The following is a 26,420-nucleotide window of genomic DNA, read 5'->3' as shown; positions in this document are numbered from 1 at the left end:
TATTCCCTCGTTTTACACAGGCCCAAGTGATTTTTTTTTCTACTTGTTGCGGGTAGGTAGCATCTTTCGAGTTAGAACAGTAAACCAGTATTGAGTTTACTATGTCAAAGATTATAACCATCAATTTTAGGAATGTGAGAGTAGACCCTCCACAAGTCATTGAAAATTATGGTTCTTAAAAGAACTGGTCGATGTATGCATTCTCTCGTGTGACACGATTCCGACAGCACCGAATAAAGAAAGGTCTGGTCTCGTGACACACTCCTCCAAAATCTCAATGCTCAAGTAGAAAGCACCCTTTTTTTGTTTTGTAGGGTACGCTAAAACCAACAGGTAGCGTCGTATTTTATGACTGTTGGAATATTTATCATTATGACCAAGAGATTTAAATGTACCGCCTCCACAATGTCCCAGTCCATATAGATCTGCACTGCTGTTGATTAATCTAAAGTCGTGTTCAATAGGGCATAGTGTGGGTATGATTTAAGGGATCTTTGACTTCTATTTCTAACAGACGATCCTTTATAGTCTTGTATATCATGCGACTATCACGTTTGTGTTAATTTTTGTATCGGTTTTTAGGTCAGCGCTATTCGAGAATACTGCTGTCCAAAAATAATAAGTGGCAATGCTATACGCCAACCATGGATTAATTATACTTTAATCATAAAGGTGAATGTACGTTCTGATTTAGTACATAACTTGGATCTATTTTCCAACCGTCGGGGTAATTGTCCTTCCGCCTCAAAAATTAACGCTTCTCAGTCTTTCTTTTCAAAAAGACCCAGTAGTTTCACCTATCTTAAAAAAAAAAAAAAAGCTCTTTTCTGTTGCCTTCCATTAGATATTGGCTAATTCTTGTCTTCTCATTCTAATACGATGTTAATTTCTCCCTTCTATAATAATTATTTCTACTCTAGGCACAAGGCCTTGAAAATAATTTTTTTTTGGGGGGGGGGGTGGCATTCGATTACATCAACTCCAGTGTGTAACTGGTACTTATTTCATTGACCCCTAAAAGGATGAAAGGCAAAGTCGACCTCAGAACGTAAGGGCAGACGAAATACCTCTAAGCATTTCACCCAGTGTGCTTACGTTTCTGGCAGCCTACTGCCTTCTCTCTTTTCTATAATGATAAACGCGAAATTCTGTCTGTCCGATTTTCGGGTACCTGCTGAGATTCGCTATTCCTATGATCTGGCGTGAACCGAAGAACGACTCTGACCAATGTTACTTCTGCTCAGTCAGTGTTGCGGGAGTGAACCAAAAGAAACGCAGGTCTGTTATCGACTACCCCAATCTTCATTCCGCTATTCGACCGGTGCCGCATTCAGATGATTTGCCAATCCCAGTTTTTTCACAAAAATTTGAAATTTGTTGAAAGTGACGAGTCTGATGCTAATGTAAATGAGAGACACGGCGAAAGCGACCCTGGCTATGTTCTCGAAACGGTGCCAGAGCCGTTTAACCAAAATGAGCTGAATGATTTGGTTCGAGACTTAAAACGGTAGCTAACCAAGAAAAAGTAAGGTTATTTTCAGATTCAACGCCCTCGAATTAGCTAAAGAGGGTGTTCGGTGTCCCGACACCATTTCAAAATTTTTTTCTTGCTGACCACTGCTATTCTCACATAGACTAAAACCATGCTGTGGCACCGCCTTGAAGGAGTTTGATCAACCGAGTACTTATGTTTTTAAGTCTTGTACTTATTTTATTCATCCCTAATACCGAATCGCTAAGTTACAGTGTTGAAGTGTGAGGGGTGATAAATACATACATATATAATATACACGACAAGCTTCCACACAATTTCTGTCCATTAAATTCACTCACAATGCATTGGGCGGTCCGGGACTTTAGAAGAAGACACTTGCTCAAGGTGCTGTGCAGTGGAATTGAACCCGAATCCAAAGGATTGCAAAGCGAGCCTTTTAACCATACAGCCATGCCTGCACCTGTAATATTATGTCAGCGCAACATAATGTCAAAAATATTTAAAACAATTCCAGGCACAAAATCGGAGTACCTCTTATACACGGTAGCGTATATACATCGACATTTGTGGTATAAAATATAAAAAGTTTGTATAGGTTTTTATAGCATGTGGTAGCGGTGAACTGAAATGTTTCGGATAAATATCTTCTTCAAAAGAAAATTTATATCAGATTCTCATACCCTATTAAAATAATCCGAGGCTAAGATTTCACTGCAAATATGCAAACAGAAAGAAATTGTTGTATAAGATGCGTTGTGTAAGGTCAATTCAGAAAACCGCGACATTCTACTTCTGAGTTTTAAACCACTAAATGATGTTCCGTTATTTTGATATTGCAGATGCTTACTGAAATCTTCATCACACAATCTTGAAATGGAAGGAAGTTGAACGAATCAAATGGTGTGGAATAAATTCAAAAAAAGACACTACGTCAGATACGGGTTTGAGAGTTGCCTAAACAAGAAGTCTACCCTACTTGATCATCACGACAATTAGTTCTAATTATGTTCTTGTAAAGTTTAACGATGATTAAAATATAATTATAAACAAAATTGATTTCGTGTGATTTGTTTTATTATATTTTCGTTTGAAATTATCACCAGTTGTTTCTCTCTGTTTCTATAGCTTTCGTTCAGGTTCACGATTTTAAAGCTATGTTGCAATCGTTCAATTTTATACATACATAAAATTAACCCGAGACATTTAAATGAATTTAAAATCTCGTTGCTTAATTTCAAGTAATATTGATCGAGTAAACCTTTGATCAAAGACTTTCTAGCTTTGACCATCCCATTTTTTCAGGTATCAAAGTATTTCTTTTATTCCTATTAAAAGGATACATGGAGGGGACAAACAAGGACAGGTATCAAAGACTACATTAACTAATATTCCTACCTTTTTAGACTGTATGGTGTGATTATTTGAGGGGTGAGGATATTGCTGCTATTTCTCGCAGGTCAAAAGACTACGTAAAGGCTTCCTAGTTTTCTTGAAGATAAAGTGTAATCATTCAGTCCTTTCACATTGGCAGGAAACAAAACTGAATTCTGAAGTCATTATTGTTGCGAAAATTTACCCTCATACAATAATAAGTGACAATTAATTAGGTAGAGTGTCATATATAAGAAGTTGAGATTTCACTTCATTCTTGCAAAGCGGTTTCGAAGTAAAATGGAAGCCGGTTTATGTTATTAACTTCTATGCAGTGTACTTCTTGATCAACTTAATTTGTCACACAGGTTTTCATAGACAAAATGTCTCACAATAATAAAAGGAGCAAAAAAAAATTTATTTTATTTGACCGTTTTATAAACGTGCTTGCTAGCGACGTAGATACAATCACTATGAATTGAAACCTTAACGCAGTTTCGTTTTGCTCGCAACAATAGTTGCTAAACTATATTTCAGTAATTAATAATACATAACATGCAAGCTTTTGTAAACAAAAAGGATCTTCACGAAATTTTGTATCGGTACTGACGTACTAATTTTTCAATGGTTCTCAGTGACCAAAGGTAGAATTGTTTTAGGAAGGGTCGAATTTGTGAAAGCGAAAAGAAGCAGCCTCGTTTTCAAATATTCAGTGTTGAATTGATATTTTCATAACTTCCTTATATAGGACTAATCTTTTTTTTTTTATTTTGTTCACTAATAATTAACTTGCATCACATCATTTATTAACTCTTGTATGAGAATTTTCAATTAAGTTTGCTTTGTTTCACATTTACCACTTATATAATTATTATATTGCGCGTTAAGAAATGTATTCCAGCTTCTTGTTATTGAAAAGTGGAACTTTAATGGCTAAAAAATAATCTAATGTTTACTTTAACTTCAAATCACTTAAAACGTGTTAATTCAGGCCCCAATTTGGGGATGGCGGCAATTTCCAAAAAGACTTCCCTCGAAAATAGGAAAACTGCAGTGGCCTAACATAAATTCACAGACCGCTTGTATTTTAGTTGAAACCAATGTCATTTCGCTTCACAGTTACGAATCTACAACTAATTGTTTCGTGTGTGTAGACACTAATTTCAGTGCATCATATTTCATCTCGTATCGAGACATCACCTAAGACTGCTCCCAACACAAACTGCTTGCAAGACGAATAAGTAAAAATGAACTCACGACGGGGACAAACAAAAGAAAATATTAGAGATAAATCTCAAGTTGATTCTAAAAAGAATATTATAACTGAATCTCATGACAAAGACTCGCAGACTAATTTGTCTGGTGTTAAAAATCCAACTGAGACCAAACCAATTTCGGCAACACCTCGGCATGCTTCAAAAAATAAAATCAGTATACTAGACCGTTCTTCCAGAAGTGATTGCAAACCGATACCTGAACATCGACTGCGACAATATTATGAAGCACGAATGGTAGATTCCTTTCCAGATAAGTCTTATAAAACTTCGAATCTTAACCAAGAGTTATCTTCCAAAATGTGCTCGGTATATTACCGTTCACCTGTTCCTTGTTCAGGTGAAAATAAAAAAATAATTTCTTACCAAAAAGAACGAAGAAAATCAGGAACTTCTAATATTCACGAATCTGAAACACAAACAGAAGTATCTTCGTTTTCCATCGTGAATACACCAGAAATCAAAAAACAAAACGCTTCAACCCAAACATTTTTCTGGACGAAAGATCGTTTTACACAAACTCCGTTTTATCTCCCTACTGAATGTGAGGCTATTGCAACTCCATGCTCGGTTACATATGTAGACTATCCTGCCGAAGCTATCAATAAAATACATGTAGAATCGGCTCCAAAAAAAGTCGAAAAACGAGTAAGGTTCGAGGAAAATATAAATGAAGAAATACTGAAATGGACACACGTGTATAATGAACCACTTAGGAAAACACCTTTGTCATGGTCAGCTTTTGATCAATTCTATAAAGAAACCGAGAATCGAAAAGCAAATAATCCAAAAGACATGCATTGTAATAATGTTGAAATTAGATCTGATAATACATTGATAGATATTTGTCCGAATCCAGAAATCGGTTTAATGGGTGCGCTCGGATTAACTCAAAACCTGAAGAAGAATACATTGTCTAATAGTAACCAAAATCTACGTCTGCAAGAATTTCATAAAAAGGATGTTGCTCATGGAACAAATGAAAATACGAGCATTGAAAAGTATCAACCGAAACGAGTTAAATCTTGTTTGAAAAAAATTTTCTCTAAGACTATACATTATCTTGACCAAATATCTCCGCATTGTATTAAAATTCTGACAAAGGAGGATTTTGCTAGAATATGCGAAGAATCGGTTATTAATACAGTTCCTGCGAACAAGGATACAGTACTTGAAAAGGGTTTGCATAAACCCCCTAAACGCCAGGAATTTGATACGGAAACTATAGTTAAGCGTCAGGAGAATACTAAAATGTTACAAATTGGGAAATTTAAGATTTCCATTTCTGATGTTCTCCCTAGATATCGATCGGTCAGCAATGAGTTAATTCGTACTTCAGCTGAAGTAGCTCAAACCATTGGAGTTAAATCTGCATCTCGAATCGCAATTGGATGCAATGAACTACTACAACCGAGTGAGGAAGTTATCATTTTCTACAGTGGATACAGCGACGATCTTCATTGTGTAACGACCGACATATGGAATCGGACTTTGAAATTATACTCGCATGATGATATCACATTACCTACAATTATAAATGTAAGTCATTTCATCTTGAATATTTCACAATTTTCTTTTCCAGACAGGCAGAACGAATGGGGACTGGTATACATTATTCTACACTGATGTATTATTCTCTATATTAGTGTATTATTTATTTTTATCGACTTCGAAATCGATGAAAAAACAATTGACTTCGAACACATTTGAACTATAGAGCGGCGTACAGTATTTAATGGGGCTGTCTTTTGCTAAATCCTTTGATTTACCAATGCATATAGGACTTCTCGCACCAGTCATATATTTAGGGTTCAATAATATCGATTATGCTTATCCTCCAAGTAATTAAGCTTTGGGGTCAGTGGTTTACTTGCCCCCGATGAGAAGAGGTCTTCGTTTAGGAGTGTTGCAGAATGTAGCAGATTTTAAATTGTTAGATTTTGAAAGTAAGCGAAATGTGGTACGAAACCATATTCACTGAAATATTGGTTTTGAACCCCAAATCAGCACTAGTCAATTTGTCAAAAATTTTGAGGGGAAGTGAAGTCGATTACATCGACCCAGTGCTCAACTGACATTTATTCACCCCCGAAAGAATGAAAGGCAAAGTGAACTTCAACGGCATTTGAGCTGAGAACGTAAAGAATAAGAAAAGCCGACAAATAAAAGCATTCTGATTATAATCATACTGTCGTTTGAAACATCTAAGGTAATATTGCCTGTGTCTTATTTTAAGAGATTGAAAAAAGTTTAGAGGCTTTCTCCTCTGATAGTATAGTATATATACAGGGTTATTTATTTCACTCAAACTAAAAGTTTTATAAAATCGTTAATTGAGGTAATGGTTTCACTGAAATTATTTTATTTCCTGTTTTCGTTTCCTTGAAGAGATATCTCCTTCTACCTAGTAGCTATTTTGCTTTTAAATTGTAGTGGGATTTTCTCCCGGATTTGTTGCTTAATATCTTTATAATTCTTCAACAAAAATTCTGTTTTGCAAAAATACACATGACATGCTGGATTGCGTCTTTTGTACAGCTTCTGTAGTTGACAGGGATGCCATTTGTACCTAAAAATAACTGTAAGCGCTGTAGAGTAGAAACTTCTATCTTTTCTTTTAACCCTTTGATTACATTAATTAAATTTCACACTCATTCGCGGTAATGATGTTAATTATAGGCAGAAGTAAAAAAAAAAAAATACGCACACCACCCGTTTTCGGCGTCACCCTAACCCCCGGAAACGGGTGGTGTACGTATTCTTTAGCTTCGCCTAATTATCCACCAAAAAATATATAACTAAAATTGATAGAATTTCTGCTTCTGCAATAATTTTTTTCAGTATCTCGTGTAGATGCGGGTTTCATATCCACCACTAAAAGTATTTGACTCTTGCTCTGTAAAGAGATATTTGAAGAAATAAATGTACAAGTTGAAATCTGAATTATTTTCAGTAAGAATATTATTGGGGATGTCTCCGCTTCTCGTAGCAAAAGGAGAGGCTATTTTCAAAGTCTTTGAATAAAACCGCTCTCCGTAGTCAACGATGATTAAATTTTGTCAATGTTAAACTATGTATGTTTTGAAAGCTCTATAGAATTTAGGTCCTGCCTTGAAGCTTTGCGAGCGTAAGGAGAGTTTCTTTTTTCTTTTTTTTTTTCGAAGTCGTGGGTAAAACCGCTTTTCGCAGTTAATGATAATAATACCTTGAGCAAATATATCCGCTTCCCACGTTCAAAGAGTTAAAGAGAGCAGGTATTCGTTTAATTGAGTATTCCAAAAGTCAATATTTTGGTTGTACTTACAATTCTTGCACATAACTATTATATATATATATATATATATATATATATATATATATATATATATATATATATATTCAGTGTATTTAAAACGTTTATTTTACGTATTTGAATGAAAGCTAATGTAGCTATAAAAAAAGCACACGATACAGCGAGTTTTAAAAAAAAAATGTTCTGGGACAGAAACAAAAAGCTGACAGCCACCCGCGGAACTAGAACTCCGTACCTAGCGTTTCTCTGACAGTCGTCATACTACGAAAAGTATTACACCAAAACATCTCTGTCTCTCAACTGCCTATTTTCTGATTTCTCGATGCTTGAAAATTAAGATCTAATTGTTAAGAGATTTCATTTTCTCGGTTGAAAGTTCAAAGTTTCTAGTTTGGACGGTTGAATGTTGGAGGTTTGATGGAATTAAGACTGTCCGGAATACGACACATCCGTGGTTCAAGTCCTGTGGGTGGCTGTAAGCATTTTCTTTGGGTTTTTATTTTTCCTTGTGTTTTGGCCTCCGAGGGTTTTTGTGAACAAATGTGTTGAGAAAAATTGCGGTTACATTTCCATTCGAGCAACTTCGTGAAAGTTGCTTACTTTAAGATTTCTCGACGCTTCTACTTTATAATCTAAATATGTTCTCTGACCAATTGCTTGATTGATTGTAAAATAATAATCTAAAATTAGATTTAAATGATTTCATTAATTTTTACAGATTGCGAAAGAGAAATTAGACACAAGAAATATTGTTGGAATTTGGAATCTAGGCATTCAGAGAGTTTGGTATTACACTTTAGTCGATATGAACTACAAATCGAAAATCGTTAACGAAAACGGGGCAGCACAAAACTTCCAAGGACATAAATACATTTTTACAAACATGGCTGGTGAAGGTTTACCACTGTGTAAATACTCAGTTAATTATTTCATTTACAAAGCAAAACTTTCAATGACAGGAAACTGGAAATCTCAGCCAACTGGTTAATCGTATTTTTATTTAAATGGTGTGATTTTGCGTCTACTTAGCATAACTTTTATTGTCATATTTCTCTATTTATTTATTTAAAGTTACTATAGACAAACTACATGTTTAAATAAATACTATCTTCACACAGTTTATAATTATTAATTTTAAAATATAGGGTTGTTCGTTTGATTTTTTTTTTTATGAGCAAGCATGACTGTGCGATTAAGAAGCTTGGGATCCTTTTTAAAACGAGGGCCACATTTTTCATTAACGAAACACTTTGAAACTTGGAACACTGGTAGAATGTGTCATATAAAACATCTTTTTCTCTTAGTCTTCTTAAAAAAAAAAAGAAATCCCTAAGTTATTCCATGTTAAAGTTGTCGTATTTCTGTAATTTCAACCAATCACTGACGTCCATTCAGCCAATATACATTAAGCGCCGACTACATAAACAAACTATTCTGAAACAATTCTGTCGGTGATAGGGTGAGGGTAAAACAGCAAATTTAAAAAGAAAAAAGCAAAACGAAGCTATGGAAATTAAATACGCTTTACACCGCTTAATCAGCCAAAGGAGTAAATGTAAACAACTGAATACTTGTCAGTGATTGATTGAAATTATCGAAATAAGACAATTTTTTTACATGAAATAAATTCGAATACAAAAATATTTTTCTGTTCTATAACACAAAATAGATAAGTATACGAAGTTTGAAAGTCTTTCGGTACCAAAAACACTACGTAAAACATTAATGAAAAATGTGGCCCCCGTTTTAAAAAAGATCCGAAGCTTGCCTTGAAGCCATATTGTTTCGAGTTCAGTCCCACTGCAAGGTACTTTGCATGTCTTCTATCATGGTCCCGGGTCCACCAATGCTCAGCGAGTGAATTTGGTCGACGGAAAGTGTGTAGAAGCTCGTCGCATATATATATATATATATATATATATATATATATATATATAATTATATCAAAGGGAAATGAAAATTTATATATATTGTGTGTGTCCTTATGCTTCTCTTCTGCTGCTTGACAATTGGTATTGATTCGATACGTCTCCATGAATTAGCGATTCGATGAAAGAGACCGATAGATTATGTACCAGACTTTAAACAAACGTACTAGGGTCGATTTGATCGACTAAACCGCTCAAAGTGATGCCCCAGCCTGACACTATCCAATAACTGAAACAAGTAAAAGATAAAGCATAAAAGATACGGATAGGATATAAAATACAGTTCTATATTTAAGAGATGAGGAATTATGTACATTATTTACATTACACACACACAGATATATATACGACGGGCTTCTTTTAATTTCAGTCTACTGTCCGAGGCTATAGCAGACACTTGCCCAAGATGCCACGTAATGGGACTGAACCTGGGATCATGTGGTTAGGAAGCAAACTTCTTGCCACAGTACTCATCAGGCTGGTTACTCGGTTTCGTTGCGTATAAGTGACTGAGGTCACAATATTTCTCTGGAAGGGCCGCCGGTATGTTGCAGGCTTCAAAGCCAACAGTTTTGAGGATACTAGATAAGCTGATTACATGAACTCCTGTACTTAACAAGTACTGTAGTTTATCGACTCCGAAGAGACGAAAAGCAAAGTTAACCTCGGTGGATTTGATCTCAGAACGTAAAGACCGAAGCCATGTCGCTAAGCATTTTGTTCGATGTGCTAACAATTCTCTCAGCTCGACACCTTCAACAATTTATTTACAAAAGTAATACCTGGCACTTGTTGCTATTTCCGTCAGTTGTACTGTGGATAGATTTTTTTTTTTTTTCCGCATTAATAATTTATTGGTTAAACTTAAATCCAATAACAAGAGAAAGAGAAGAGCGATACCAGTATCAAACTACCAATTTCCCATTCTTTGATAACCTACTGGAGCGAAAATATGCAAGATGCATTTGGCGATAAAATACAACTTCGTTATATGGCTTCAATGGAAAGAATTTGCTCTGATATAAACTTATATGCAGGCTTCAGTCCAAGAATGTAGGCTAAAATATTTGTCACTTGCAACGACTCGCTGCTATTTATGTTTTCTATCGAGATTTCTGAACAATAGCGGTCATAGTTAGGAGTTTAAAGCGGATCAATCACTGGTTCACTGTATTTCTGAAAATGACAGTACCGAAGGAGTGTTTGTAACTCGGTATAAAACAATTATCTGAAGGAACATCTTTTCGGTTTTCCTGCCGATATACGACCTGTGCGTGAGCATATATACTGATTTCTATACAATTTCCAACTACCAAATTTCACTCACAAGGTATTGATCAACTCATTTCGAAGCTATAGTAAAATACATTTGACCGAGTGGGATCGAACCTGAAGCCTTTACTTAATCACGCAATCACGCTTTACCTAATTGTAAATCATTTGTATGCCTCCATGGTAGCTATTTGCTAAGTAAATAATGAGTTTTGCATTGTGGGTCGAGGAATTGCTATGTTCGAACATAGATCCTTTACTTTTAGATTAGGAGATCACCTCTGTGGTAACTTGAGCGCAATATGGCAATCAAGCAAAAGACTGGAAATGACAAAAGAGGATCAGTTGAAGGAATCACAAATATAATGCTAATAGGCTTGTTGTTAAAACTGACTCAGATACATTTTGATATGTTTTTCACAGAATAATGTAATAGTTTCCTTGTGGGTATCTGAGCTTAAACTTAGTCTTAAAATTGAAACGATGTGCAATCTAAGCTCAAACTAGAATCTGAACTTAGCAAGCTAGCGAATCTTTCATGAATTCTAAAATTGTTTATTCATTACATATATGTTTCAATAAAGTTTTACACCATATTACGCTAATTCGGGAAAATTTAACTTTGTCATAAACGTGATAGCTGTGCAACGCTGACGATGAGACAGCTTGATCTGTGTGAAACAGTTTTGGCAATTTTATATACGTAAAGGAGTCATTAAAAGATGTTAAGGTCAGTTGTCACATTGGATGAAAAATCTGTTCCGGATCCTTAACCTGAGAGTGAAGAACATCGGCTCAAATTTAGATACACAAATTTTTGTAGCGAGTTTTTAACAGGCTGCTTCGTCATCAGTGCAACACGTAACCGATGTGATGTTCCCTTGTGAATTGGTGCATGACGGAGAATATAAACCAAACTACTTCAGACAATTCTTCCAATCGAACACACACTATTTTATTATTAGAGATATTAAGAGGCACGGTTACCAACCAAGACTGCGGCACAGTTGAAATCAAAATTTACCTTCAGCAATGCTCTCAATAACTCGATTGATATGTCGGTTTATTTGTCTGTATTACGTGTTGTTCTTATGTAGCTTCCGTCGCTTCCATTTTAAGACTAAAAAAAGTATTTGGCGCATGAGCTATGGAATCTAATTCCAACAGGTTTAACCACCAACAGGTGGACTGGTTATTCCGAATGTATTGAATTTTTGCTGTAACGGAAGATCGATATTTAGGTTCAACAAATAGCTAGAGAAAGAAGCTCTGATATGATTGATAGACCGGCATGAATTAACAGTGGAATATTCTGCCATGTGTGGGAAAAATCTATTCCGAACCTTTAACCTGACCAAATGAGATGACCAACCTCTTTTATGAATTACTTGTTGTAGACTAAAATAATCTCTAGTTACCTCGGATTTCGGGGTTTTCCTATCATCCAGAAAGAAATACATTAGATTATATAGTCTTAAATACACTATCTGAAAGTATGGCCACGGCTTCGCTGTTTTTAATAATCCTTTACTATATGCACAAAGCTTGAACTTCTGTGGGGAGGAGTTAGACGATAACTTCGACCTCCTGCCTCAAAATTGTTCAGTTTATTGTGGACTGCAGCGGGCGTATGCTCTGCGATTCTAAGCAGATGACCTCGATGTTTCGGCCACACTCCACCGGACTGTTTTCTAGACTTAAGACAATTGGGTTCGATGGCTACCTCGACAGTTTGCTGTGGCTATCGAACAGGGTAACTGAGTATGCATAAAAATTTATAAATGAAACATTCAAACACTGAGATTTGAAGTTAGATGTTACTACTGTTCATATCATCTATGGATAAATTCTAAATTTGATGATATCACAAGTAGTGACATGGGTGGAACGCTATATATATATATATATATATATATATATATACATATACATATATATATATATATATATATATATATATATATATATATATATGCTGAAACCCATGGGATTGCACCTAGAAAGTTACCCTCCCAGGCACAAGTCCGGACAAGGTTGTTTATGGAAGACCAGCAGTCGCCCATGCATACCGGCCTCCTCTCTCCACGCCACCAGTGTTATCCAAGGGAAAGGCAAAAGCCGATACAGCTTGGCATTTGTGACGCCATGACTCATTTCTACAGCTGAGTGAACTGGAGCAACATGAAATAAAGTGTCTTGCTCAAGAACACAGCACGTAACCCGGTCCGGGATTCGAACTCACAACCTCACGATTGTAAGCTCGACGCTCTAACCACTGAGCCATGCGCCTCCATATATATATATATGTGTGTGTGTGTGTGTGTGTGTGTGTGTGTGTGTGTGTAGGTGAGGAGTTTATTACGTGCCCGTTATTTTTATCAGTTGTTTGTATATTGATTGCTTGACGAAGCACAGTCAAAGCCAAACCCTTGAGGAATTTCAACTCGGAACGTTTATTAAATTTAATAAAATGGTGGTGGTGGTGTATAAAAGTCAAACATGACCTTGGTAGACATTCACCAATGCTCTTTCCTTATCTCTAACTCCACCTTCTATGTTCCAGTTTGTGCCTGGCAGACACTATATAAGAGACGAGCAGAATTTTGTTAAGATACTTGTAAATATGTGTTTCAAGTCAGACGAGGCACTACAGCTCATATGAGATAACACCATACTTACAGATTATATGGCATTCGTTCCACAGCACTGAAAACAATATCGAAATTTCGTGAATTAGCATATGATTAACTGAAGTGATAAAAAAAAAAACAAAAGGGTACACATGCAAGCTTGAGAGATTTTCTGCACTGCAAGCAAAAAATAAGGACTTCTAAGGCCAAAATGTCACCTGATTCTTCAGTAAATGTGGATAAGATCATACGGTCGCTGAATCAAACTGGACGGTTTAATATTATACAATACCTTATCGTCAGTTTAAACTCTTTAGCCATTGCCAGCAATGTTTTAGCGATTGTTTTCATCGGTGAGTTTCCTATGATATTTTGTTAATCCTGATATTATTGTTATAATAATTATTAAAACTGTTATTATTTCTTGGGGTAGTGGTATGCCAGCTGCCCAGAGTAATTTATTGAGGTTCATTAATTATGATCCCCTACTCTTCTGTTGTTGTTTTTAATTTTATGTCTACGTTACAAATCATGGATATTATTATTATTATTAGTGTGTGTGTGTGTGCAGGCGTGTGTATGTGATTATATATATATACATATACGTGTGTGTGCGTATCTTTTATCTTTAATCTTTAACCATGCTGGCGTTCCGCCTTGAAGAGTTTTTTTTTTAAGTCTAGTACCTATTCTGTCTTCTTTTGCCAAAACTGCTTATTTACGGAAATCTAAACAAACAAAACACCTGTTGTCAAATGGTGGGGTGTGACAGATAAAGATACAGGAGCACAGATATATTCATATATAGTCAATCCAAACATGAACAAGCAAGAATAAAAGAAACACGAAAAATCAACAACGCGAGGACGTGGAATAAGTGCAGTGTTATTGGACGCTCAGGTAAGGAAAGAAAAGAAAGAGGATTTCACGTTTCGAGCGGAGCTCTTCATCAGAAATATAGAAAAAGTCCAATATACATACATACGCCCCACCATATATATATATATGTGTGTGTGTGTGTGTGTGTGTGTGTGTGTGTGTGTGTGTGTGGAGGCGCAATGGCCTAGTGGTTAGGGCAGTGGACTCGCGGTTTCGATTCCCAGACCGGGCGTTGTGAGTGTGTATTGAGCGAAAACACCTAAAGCTCCACGAGGCTCCGGCAGGGGATGCTGGCGAACCCTGCTGTACTCTTTCACTACAGCTTTCTCTCACTCTTACTTCCTGTTTCTGTTGTGCCTGTAATTCAAAGGGTCAGCCTTGTCACACTGTGCCACGCTGAATATCCCCGAGAACTACGTTAAGGGTACACGTGTCTGTGGAGTGCTCAGCCACTTGCACGTTAATTTCACGAGCAGGCTGTTCCGTTGATCGGATCAACTGGAACCCTCGACGTCGTAAGCGACGGAGTGCCAAGATATATATATATATATATATATATATATATATATATATATGAGGGGGTACCTAAAAGAAACTGGAATTTTGCAATATTATTTTATTCACTTAGTTTTACATACTTACACTTTTATCTCCTTCAAAGCATTATCTATCTGAAGCAATGCATCGGTCCAGACGCGTTTCCCACTGTTCGAAGTGGTGCTGGAACTCTTGCGAAGTGACGCCTCTTAAGGCTTCCGTCGTTTATTTCCTTCACCTCTTCCACATCTGCAAATTCCGTAGCTCCAGCTCTCGTCACCAGTGATGACCTTCGAAAAAGGTCTGGATTTATTTCCAACGGTTCTCCCAGTTCACGACACGCATTCAGTTGTGACGGCTTCTGATCTTCCGAGCGTAAGCGAGACACAAATTTTGCTGCAATTCTTTCCTCGCAATTTCTCTCTCAAAATTCGTTGGCAGGAGCTCCAAGACACACCAATCATATTAAAAAGTTCGTCAATTGTTCGGCGACGGTCCTGTAAGATAAGTCCATGAATTTTCATGATGCTTTCATTCGTCCGGAATTGAACAAGGTTGGTCTTGAAGCGAGAAGTCATTCCTAAAGCGTGAAAACCACTCGTAAATTTGGGTTTTGCTCATGGCAGCGACCTTGTAAGCTGTTTGAAGCATGACAACTGTTTCAGCCGCTGTTTTCCCCAACAGAAAACAGAATTTCACGGAGGCACATTGTTGCTTCGTTTCAGCTATCGGAGAGAAGCACTGCAAAGGAAAGATGCTCCACATGGTAGTAGGACTATACTCGAAGACGCCGATCGGCATACTGATGCCTGAGGGTCGCATCAAGTGGCTTCTAGCGGTGGAAGGCAGCTTAGAAAATGGGATAGATACCTGTTAGAAGACGGGCGAAAAAAGGTAAGTAAGCCTCCACAGAGAAATATATATGATTTTGCTTACTGCGTTAAGTATATACCTCTCACTTAAAAGAGAACGGCTTTAATCCTATAACCACTTGGTAAGTCATTACTGAAGGTGAAGAGTTATACACCAACAATAACGGCAGCCTTACTTTATCTAACCTGAATTTTGCACGTAGTAAACTTCACAGTAAACAACATCAATTTCAAACATCTGCTTTCTGTTTTGATTTTTGTTTTTCCGTATTTAATTTAGGTATTTATCCGGATTATCAATGTCGTCCGTACGATAACAGCAGCATTTGGCCAAAGGAGATAGAAAATTATACGAAATACGATGATGCGGACCGTAAACATTGGATTGAATACGGAGAATGTGCTGTGGACGTAGTGTCTGTGGAAAATGATACGAAATCGAAAGTTCTTTCGTTGCCCTGCACAAATGGCTACATCTATAATGACTCCAAGGATAACTCGTTTGTATCAGAGGTGAGATTTACTACTAATATATCTATACAAAAAACTGGAATGTTAGTGGTTTGTGAGACGTATATAAGACAACTGGACAGGAAAGAAAAAGAAGACCCTTCCAAATAAATGTATGTGCAAAATAATAATATACTATATACAAAATGCACGCACAGACATGCACGCGCACTTAGGTATATAATTTATATAGATGTGTGCATATGTATGTGTGAGTCAGTTTGTGCATATACATACGTATGCGTACGGCCATGTGTGCGTGTTTATATATGGCTGTCTCTGATGACGGAATATCCCATACTCGAGGATATCCCAGAAACAGCTGTAAGATTTTGAATTTCTTCCTGTAACAATATTGTATATGACTTGAGATGTTTGCCTTGCTTTAATGCTTGACGTACTGTTTAACAATTATATGTATGTGGAGAGATGTAAAAATGTGTATCAATGTGTGTGTGTGTGTATATATATATATATATATATATATATATATATATATATATATATATATATATATATATGTTCATATGATGATATCTCTACAATGTGTTGATGAGATAAACATGTAATCGCTACCAAAGTAGCAAGAGATTTCTCCCCAAAGGTCTAAAGTAGACTCCTTATGGATCGATCTCCTTGGTTATATATCAAAAATTTAAATGAGAGTTTTGACGCTAATATCCATTATTATTGAAGTTTATTCCTATGTCAACATTTCTGTATAAGGCTATATTTAACTGTCAAATTCAAGTTAAATAAATAAATTACCTTACACATCTTCATGGGTCCATCACTATGATCCTGAGACTGAAGTCCAGTCGAAGCAATGGAAGTATGATAACTCACCACCTCCAAAGAAGGCTCGTGTCCAACCCCTAGCAGGCAAGCTAATGCTCACAGTCTTTGGGGAACAGCGCTGAATAGTGATGGTGGATTTTCTGGCAAAGGGCACAGCAATTAACGGGGCATATTATGCATCTCTATAAAATCCTTTCTCATCCCCCTTACTCTCCTGACCTCGCATCATCTGACTTCCATCTCTTTCCAACCATGAAGTCTATTTTGAAGGAGAAGCACTTTTTGGATGATGATGAACTTATTTCCGAGGTAAAGTATTGGCTTCAGGCGCAACTTACCGACTTCTACAGACAAGGTCTTCACAGCTGCATGAAGCGATAGAATAAGTGTGTCACCATTGGCGGTGACTATGTAGAGAAGGACTAATTGGGAAATGGATCAGGGGAAATCATTAATGAACACCCCTCGTATGTATGTATTTATTTAGCCAGTTAATAACAACACTTTGTGAAGTATTTTTAGATCATTGATGACAGTAGCTGTTGCCGTGTAATTCTAGCAGCTAGGCGAGTTAATCTGCGCCGACGCCAGTCACTGGTATTGACTGCTACGATCACACCGACCTGCTTAAAGTGTGAGCTACTTACTACTAGCGGCTAACAGAGACAATTCTATTTATAGGCAATATTTATATTAAGGGAAAGGGCGTAAAATACAAATTGTTAAAGACATCCGGGCTTAACGAAGATGGGAGTGGTCAGTTCTTTGCTGACGTCATCAATAATTGAGCGAACCACTTTCATATTGATACAGTGATTTCTACCCGAGGTGGGATTGGTCAGTTGTCAGCTGATATCATCAATCTCTAACAAAGTCTTGGTCGTTTGAACATAGCAATCGATTCCTGGATGTTTGGAACTCTGCCAAATATTTCTCCTACAAATCTTGTGCTATGTATTATATAATTATGATTGCATTATTCTACCAACCAGATCAAATGGGATATATTTTTGCTTATATGTAGGAAATAAAAGGGAATATTAAATATAACCAATTATTATTGTTGCATCTAATAATTATTACAGAAGAACAGAACAATTATTACAAAAAAGCAGAATTTAAACGAATATTATAACGTTAAAAACGCCACTCCGAAAAACAGCAGTTTTTTTTTTTTTATTATACACTATCAGTAAGTTTGAAGTTTACATAAATGTCTTTTTTTTATTGTGAATATACGTGCTTAACAAAGCCGATTAGATAATGTATGTAAATAACTTCTCATGTTAGTGTGTTATAAAGAAATCTGTACAGAATCTATACTAGCAGATGAAAGACCATCATTAGAGAGGAAAAACAAACAATTGATCTTATTAATTTTCAGCACGCGCGCGCGCTGACATGAAGTCACTATGCTCGTCTGGAAAAAAACTTGCGTAGAAATCTCATGTAGGCATTTTAGCCTCCTCATCATCATATCTAAATCATAATTACAAGGGATGTGGGTTCGAGTTCCATCATTCCGTATGCGCGCGCGCGCGTGTGTGCATGCGTAAATAAAAAAAAATACATTTTTTTTTTCTTTCTCATTGCAGTGGGATCTGGTTTGTGAGAAATCAGCATTGGGACCATTTACTCAAACGATGCAAACAATCGGAATGACTCTTGGAGCGATGTTGGTGCCAACCTTTGCCGATAGATATGGACGTAAACCTGTGATAATAGTTTGTCAGTTGTTATTAGGAGCATCGTCTTTTGGTGTGAGGTTTTCACCGAATCTTCAAATATTCACAGGTTTAAAAGTTTTTGTGGGATTTTTTCAACAGGTAAAAATATTTAAATTCAGTTATCCAATATATTGTCGTTGCCCTATTATCACTAACACCATTAAATCCTTGTTATATACCATCATTTTCTTCACAGCCATCTGTTTTAATAAGATTGTAACGTTTTTTCTTTTCTTTTTTTTTTTATTGTCTTTGGTTAGTAAGTGTTATTTCCTACATACGACAACTTTAACATGAAATAACTTGCAATATATAATTTTTTGTTAAGAAGGCTAAGAGAAAAAGATGTTTTATATGACACATTCTACCAGTATCCCAAGTTTAAAAGTGTTTCGTTAAGAAAACAAGTGGTGCCCGTCAATTCAGAAAGATCCCTTGCTTCTATCTAGAAATGAATGGAAATGACAACTATTCCCTTCAAACTTTGCTTTTGTGACCTGGACATGTTTTGAAACTGACCTTTTTTCCATTACATTTCAGACAGATTCGGAAACACTGTTATGACAAATATTAACCACTTGAGCATGTCCCTTAGTGGCTAACAATATGTGTATCCCTGATGATGAGCAGGAGTAGTTGGGGAGCATCATATCCATGTGTTGAGAGGGATCCTTTGGGATTTGAATAAACGTTACAAAAGCAAAGTTTGAAAGAAATAGTAGCCATATTTCATACTCTCTATGAATAAACAAATAGGAAATAACAGTTGCCACCCAAGAACAAAAATCGTGTCACACACGCATTTAGTTAACGTCAATTAAAGTCATTGTAAACAGAATGATTACCAACGTTTTATGCTGTAAATGAAACACTTTCAGCCAACGACACTTTTTCTACCACTGAAAAACTTCTCAGTTAATAGAAACAGACCTGAAAAGGTTATACTGTGCTGACGTCTCCTTAATGTTTTGAAATTATCTCCTCATTTTCTTTGATAGTCGCTAGGTTTCGGTCTTCGTTCTTCAACAAAAAAGCAAATTTCAAGTCATTAAATTCAATTACTCAATAAATCGTCTTTGTCCCTATTGTCACTAATTCTGCAAATATCATTTAGTAAATCATCCTTTAACCTATTGGCCAATATAGTCTTATAACACTGAACCAATTATATTTCGTTTGTTGCTTTGGTTCTCATAGTCTGTGACAGAGATATATTATTAGTTTAATAGTCGACTGGCATGAGTTTAGATTTTACTGCGCATCCATGAATTGGCTTCCATTTATCATTTATCCGTGTTGAAAATGTATTAATTTAGTTCTTTACGAATTAAACAAAAGAAATACTGAAGATATTTAGACCTTGATAATGGCTTTTTAAGAACGTCTTATCTGTTACGTTTTAGTCCCGATAAGCGAAATAATTTGAGTCAGATTTGTTTATCCAGAGGCCACATTCAAACAATATCTCCAACATTAGGTATAGAACAACTAGATCATTTTGGAATTCCAGAAAGCGTTTTGGAGTTCCAGAAAGGGTTTTGGAATTCCAGAAAGCGAGTGCCAAATCTACTGACCTTTCTTGGTTAGTTATGGCCCTATAAATCTAAGTAATGTCCTGTTTAGAATGCACGAGTTTGATCTTAAGGAGAATCACCAGCATAGTGTCTCCATAATACCAGAAATTCCTGCATTATTGAGTTGAAGTAATAATATTTGATGAGCTAACTATATAGAAACAGTGACAAAGAACATGTACAGATGGAACAAATAAACAATTACATCACCATGAAGCAACTATGTGCAATCTGTTTCAGGTGATTTTTGATGAGAACACAACCATTTGTACATGTCTCCTCAAAACGTACATCTTTTTGCTAATACCAGGGCTACAAATATTATATTAGGGAGGCTCCGGCACTTTAAGTCCTGAGCTCAAATCTCGCCGAGGTCAGTTTTGCCTTTCATCTCTCTGGAGCCGGTAGAATGAAGTATCTGGGACCGGTAGAATGAAGTATCTGGGGCCGGTAGAATGAAGTATCTGGGGCCGATGGTCACATCTAACCCTCTCCCCTCAAATTTACTGTAATTAAATGGTACGTTTCCACAGAAAACAAAAATGTATTTTAATGAGTTTCGAGATACGTTAAGTCTGTTGACACCAACCTAACGAGGTAACCTCTACGTGGTCTCTCTCAACCAGCAACATATTGCAGCTAAAATCTCCGTCAAACAAACTTAGGCGCAACCGTATTGAAAATGAACCGATGCATTTGATAATGTAGTGCTAGTTAAGCAGTGCCTGAAAAAGAATGAGATGTAACCCTATTGATCTGTTCATTCAGTGTTTGCCTTGGAATAATCAACAACAATTGCATATAACATAAGCTAGCTGATACCGAACCTGACACGTCTGAAATATCAATAATTCTACTGTACATACGTCAGTGTGATTCCGTTACTCAATACATTTATTAATTGCAAACATAATTATTGATCTGACGCAGCCCTCCACCCCTCACTTCACTTCATTCAAACCTTGATTGTATACAACAAATAATCCTCTAATTCTCTCCAAAGATCTGCAACATGCTAGTGAATAAAATGGGTGTCTTTTGTTTTACATACCTCTCTGTTTGACTCAAACTGGTTAGTAATAAACACTTCTTTTATTTAAGAATGTTATAAAAAAGAAACTTTCCCAGTACACAGTCATTGCCTTAATGAGGTCTACAAAGCAAGCGTACACCTCTTGGCAATATTTCTACTATTTCTCGAAGATATATTGTAGAGTGAATATCTAGTCGGTTGTGGAGGCGCAATGGCCCAGTGGTTTGGGCAGCGGACTCGTGGTCAAAGGATTGCGGTTTCGATTCCTAGACCGAGCGTTGTGAGTGTTTATTGAGCGAAAACACCTAAAGCTCCGCGAGGCTCCGGCAGGGGATGGTGGCGAACCCTGCTGTACTCTTCCACCACAACTTTCTCTCACTCTTACTTCCTGTTTCTGTTGTGCCTGTAATTCAAAGGGTCAGCCTTGTCACACTGTGTCACGCTGAATATCCCCGAGAACTACGTTAAGGGTACACGTGTCTGTGGAGTGCTCAGCCACTTGCACGTTAATTTCACGAGCAGGCTGTTCCGTTGATCGGATCAACTGGAACCATCGACGTCGTAAGCAACGGAGTGCCAAATGAGAGATCTAGTCGGTTATACGGCATCCAATACAGAAGTCGCACTCTTCTTCAGCTAGCTTGGTCTTAACTTTTTTCCTGCATCGCTTTTCTAGACTCATAACGTAAACTTTATCAGGGAGGCTCAATAAGAAGATACTTTTTGTTATTTGTTTTTTTTTTTTGTTTTTTTTTTATCTGTGGATCTCGAAGCACAGCTATACATAATAGCATGTAAATTATTAAGTTGAAAAACTCTTTGGGATAGAAAAAAATCACTGGCAGCCTTCGAATTTTACTATCTATAAGCGTTTTTTTTTTCCAACCCAATATTTACATTTATAGCTTTGTATGCTTCGATATCCACTGTTCCAATGACTTATTTCGTTTATTTAACTCAACCTATATATGTATCGGTATTTCAGGGTATCGCAGTTCCTTCCCAAAACATTGCCATTGAACTATTTTCAACCGAACATCGTGCAGTCATTGCTATGTTATATGGATTTAACTGGGTTACTGGTTGTATGTTCCTGGTACTACAAGCTTACTTATTTTCCTCTTATGGATGGAGGGCTACTGCTTTATCTATCGCATGTAACAGTGTAGTTGTCATCCTCAACATCCTGTAAGTTTGATGTGCAATTTTTGTTTGTTTCTTTGTTTGTTTTTTAATATTTACTGCGTAATTAAGATGGTGAGCTAGCAGAATGCTTAGCGGCATTAACTAAGGCTTTGTTGCTTTGCGTTTGCGAACATCTCTTCCAAAATCAACGGGAAGGAGAATATATACTCTTTACTCTTTACTCTTTACTCTTGTTTCAGTCATTTGACTGCGGCCATGCTGGAGCACCGTCTTTAGTCGAGCAAATCGACCCCAGGACTTATTCTTTGTAAGCCTAGTACTTACTCTCGTTCTCTTTTGCCGAATCGCTAAGTTACGGGACGTAAAACACACCAGCATCGGTTGTCAAGTGATGTTGGGGGGGGGGACAAACACAGACACACAAACACACACACATATATATATTCATATACATATATACGACGGTCTTCTTTCAGTTTCCGTCTACCAAATCCACTCACAAGGCTTTGGTCGGCCCGAGGCTATAGTAGAAGACACTTGCCCAAAGTACCACGCAGTAGGACTGAACCCGGAACCGTGTGGTTCGTAAGCAAGCTACGGACAACAACATCGAAACCTGCAGCTCCTCTATCCTACCTCGATTATCAATTAAAACATCAATATCAATAATTATTGGTACACTTGGTTATGTTAGTAAATGTCTAAGCAGCAATCTGGAAAAACTGGAATTTTCAAGCAACGAGAAAGACCAGATTATATGAACTTTACAAAGACAATCTGTAAATGAAACAGTAAGGATATGCGAAACTTTCCTAAAGTTTGATATGTAGAAATTATCGTTGTGGTTATTCAAATTCCAGTGATAGAACTTTTGTCTCTTTGTTAGAAAGCAGCTACATCCTTCTAGGAAGTGTTCTTCCTAAATATAAAATTAAAGGTGTACATACGCATATAAACGTATACAAACAAACATACACATACATACACCGCACAAACAAAGACCACAAAGACTATTTCTTCCGACTCCTTACGTTCAAAGTTCAAATCTTGCTGAGGTCAATTTTGCTTTTGATCCTTCCGGGGTCGGTAAAATAGAGTGCTGATCAAGTGCTGAGATCGATGATATCCTTCAAAGCTACTGGCCATGCACCAAAATGTAAAGCTTCTTCTTCTTCTTCTTTTTCTTTCCTTATTTCTTTCTTTCTCTCTTTCTTCTTCTTCTTCTTCTTTCCTTCTTTCTTTCTTTCTTTCTTTCTTCTTCTTCTTCTTCTTCATCTCGTTCTTCTTCTTCTTCATCTCGTTCTTCTTCTTCTTCTTCTTCTTCTTCTTCTTCTTGCTGTTGTTGTTGTTGTTGTTGTTGTTCTTCTTCTTCTTCTTCTTCTTCATCTTGTTCTTGCTGTTGTTGTTGTTGTTGTTGTTGTTGTTGTTCTTCTTCTTCTTCTTCTTCTTCTTCTTCTTCTTCTTCTTCTGTGTGTTGTACCTCGTCCTTTGATATTGTCCTCCATGCTTTGGGCCCCCGCGGTCAATAAAACAAATCATCATCATCATCGTCGTCGTCGTCATTATTATTATTATTATTATTATCATTATTATTATTGTTGTTGTTGTTGTTGTTTTTGTTGTTGTTATTCATCTATCTCATATTTCAGTTTCATGGAAGAATCCTTACGTTGGCTTTTCGCGAAAGGTTATTTAGATAAAGCTGAGTCACTAATTAAAAGGACTGCCAAAACGAATAATCTAGATTTTGACACTATCTGGAATACCCACGTCGCAGCAGCAACCGAACTCATACCAATTTCGGAGAAAGAAGCTCCACCTGAAGAAATTGCCCTACATTCTGAAGCTCCCATTTCTGCTATTCATCAAGACCATGAAAGCAATTCCTTTATCAATAGTAACACAACAGCCCCTGAATATGGTGCCGAATTCCATGCAGAAAGAAAATTGTCAGTAATGCCTGAAGACACAAGAGTATGGGTATTGTTTACTAATCCCACGTTATGTCTCATCATGTGCATTAATTTGTATTGCTGGTAAGTAATCACTTTGTTCGCCGCACCAAACTTAGTTCTTAAGCAGTTTGAATTGCGGTTTCTATTTACTACATGGCCGACTAACTGCAATGAAAAAACAGATAAAGTGTGTGTGTATGTGTGTGTGTGTGTGTCTTTGAAAAGATGCTGATATTCTATGTATCATAACAACGAGAGTTGCCTTGTATGTGGTGACCGGACGCCTCCTACTGATGATGTCCAGGAGAATGAAATCAGGTGATATGGGAATTCCAACGCCCATGATAGACGATTCTCGTCTACTACGATCTATGTGTGTGCTCCTCCTACTGATGATGTCCAGGAGAATGAAATCAGGTGATATGGGAATTCCAACGCCCATGATAGACGATTCTCGTCTACTACGATCTATGTGTGTGCTTTATGCAACAAACGTTTATATGACAGGTTCTTTCAAGGTTAATAACGCAATATTCGGATGTCTTTTATTAACTTCAAAGAAGTACCAAATTCTAATCTCCTTACAAATAGGTCCCCTTGACTTCAATGCACTTGTAGTGCTTCAGATACTTCACGAAGGCCTCACGGGAATCCTCCAAAGTGAAGGCTTCCAAGATCCTTGTCACAGTCTTCATCTTCTTAATGTCTTTAAAACGACTTCACCTGAGATTCTCTTTTAGCTTGGAGAACAACCAAAAGTCAGAGGAAGCAAGGTCTGGTCTGTAGAGAGGGTGAGGGACGGTTTTGATTCCCATCTCATGCAAGTAATCGGTTACCAGGATGGAACTGTGGACTAGTGCGTTGTCCAAGTGAAAGAGCTTTGGCCGTTTGCGACGAAACCTCTTCCTAAATTCCTAAACGTGTCGGTTGATTTACTCTCCAGCTTTCATCAGGTGTCCTGGTGGAATTTTGAACCCAACCCTGAATTCTCATTCCTAAGGTATTATTATTATTATTATTTTATGTTTGACTTTTGTTTTGCATTTGTACAAGTTGGATCCAAGTCTCACCCAGAGACCTCAAGAGACAACAAGTTAGAAGTTCATGTAGGTGTTATGCCTAGAGTACCATATATTTGGATTTGTACAGTTTTGTTCAAGTGAATGTTTAAGAAACCATAAGAAAATTATGTGTTTGCTTTAAAATTTGAGATCACATAGACAGTATTTTACGTAGGATATGGGCAGTTCCCATGAGCACTATCTTTTGAACTTCAGCCATTTTGGGGTTTCCTGGAATCTGATCTAGGTAGTAATCAGCCCGTTTCGCTGTCATTCCCAGGGCACCTATGACAATAGGTATTATTATTATTATTATTATTATTATTATTATTATTATTATTATCATTATCATTATTATTATTATTATTATTATTATTATTATTATTTATTCAAGGCCCACGGGCTTATAGCGTAATGGTTAAGAGCACGGGCTACTAACCCCAAGATTCCGAGTTCAGTTCCAAGCAGTGGCTTGAATAATAATAATAATAATATTAATAATAATAATAACAACAACAACAACAATAATAATAATAATAATAACATCAGTAAAAAAATACCCGAGGAATGATAACCCAGGGTTGGGTTCAAAATTCTACCAGGGTACCTGATGAAGGCTGGAGAGTAAATCAACCGAAACGTTGTGGTAACAACAAACAAGACGAGGACACATATCCGTCCAATGTAAATAATGTAAATAATGTGCGACTAATCTTATAAAACATTGCGACTAATCTCTATCCTGATTTGTTCTTTTAGGTTCATGGCTGCCCTTTCATATTATGGATTGTATCTTACATCAGGATCTTTGGAAGGAAGTCACTACTTAAACTTCTTCATTAATTCCTTTTGCGAAATGATGGCAATGAGCACGTTGTGGAAAGGTTTTGAATGGTGCGTACAAAATTACTGTTTTTGCATATTCATTATGTCCTACCACTGCCTATCTGAAAGGAACTTGTGTAATACAAGCCCATTAATTAATTGATTAATTAATTAATTTGTTGATTAATTAATTATCTAATTAATTGATCGAGTAATTAATTAATTAATTAGTTAATTAATT

General features: G+C 36.6%; 3 protein-coding genes across 6 annotated transcripts in view; all 3 read left to right on the top strand.

Moving 5' to 3' along the window:
- LOC106870130 (small cardioactive peptide-related peptide) overlaps window positions 1-2,547 on the top strand; it is a 40,770-nt gene extending 38,223 nt beyond the window's left edge. For both annotated transcript variants that reach the window (XM_014916121.3, XM_014916120.3), the window contains one exon: window positions 2,335-2,547. In XM_014916121.3, the coding sequence (XP_014771607.1) occupies window positions 2,335-2,345 (11 nt within the window). In that variant the 3' untranslated portion in view covers window positions 2,346-2,547. The remainder of the gene's footprint in view (window positions 1-2,334) is intronic.
- Window positions 2,548-3,979: 1,432 nt separating this feature from the next.
- On the top strand, window positions 3,980-8,574 carry LOC149133100 (uncharacterized). The gene is made up of 2 exons (XM_089361066.1): window positions 3,980-5,679; window positions 8,151-8,574. Exons 1-2 carry the CDS (start codon window positions 4,114-4,116, stop codon window positions 8,418-8,420), a joined length of 1,836 nt encoding a protein of 611 aa, XP_089217192.1. The 5' UTR covers window positions 3,980-4,113; the 3' UTR covers window positions 8,421-8,574.
- Window positions 8,575-13,242: 4,668 nt separating this feature from the next.
- LOC106870133 (organic anion transporter 3) overlaps window positions 13,243-26,420 on the top strand; it is a 32,659-nt gene continuing 19,481 nt past the window's right edge. For all 3 annotated transcript variants that reach the window (XR_016243852.1, XR_016243851.1, XM_014916125.3), the window contains exons 1-6: window positions 13,243-13,615; window positions 15,831-16,063; window positions 18,454-18,684; window positions 22,178-22,380; window positions 23,988-24,374; window positions 26,114-26,248. Coding sequence is in view for 1 of the 3 variants with exons in the window: in XM_014916125.3 (XP_014771611.1) it covers window positions 13,474-13,615; window positions 15,831-16,063; window positions 18,454-18,684; window positions 22,178-22,380; window positions 23,988-24,374; window positions 26,114-26,248 (1,331 nt within the window). In the remaining 2 variants the exon portion in view is untranslated. The remainder of the gene's footprint in view (window positions 13,616-15,830; window positions 16,064-18,453; window positions 18,685-22,177; window positions 22,381-23,987; window positions 24,375-26,113; window positions 26,249-26,420) is intronic.

The sequence above is a fragment of the Octopus bimaculoides genome, chromosome 12 (genome assembly GCF_046866305.1).
Source record: "Octopus bimaculoides isolate indiv1 chromosome 12, ASM4686630v1, whole genome shotgun sequence".
In the NCBI taxonomy this organism is placed as follows: Eukaryota; Metazoa; Mollusca; class Cephalopoda; order Octopoda; family Octopodidae; genus Octopus; species Octopus bimaculoides.
Note: the sequence above shows the minus strand (reverse complement) of the source record. Positions and strands in the feature narration are given on the sequence as shown.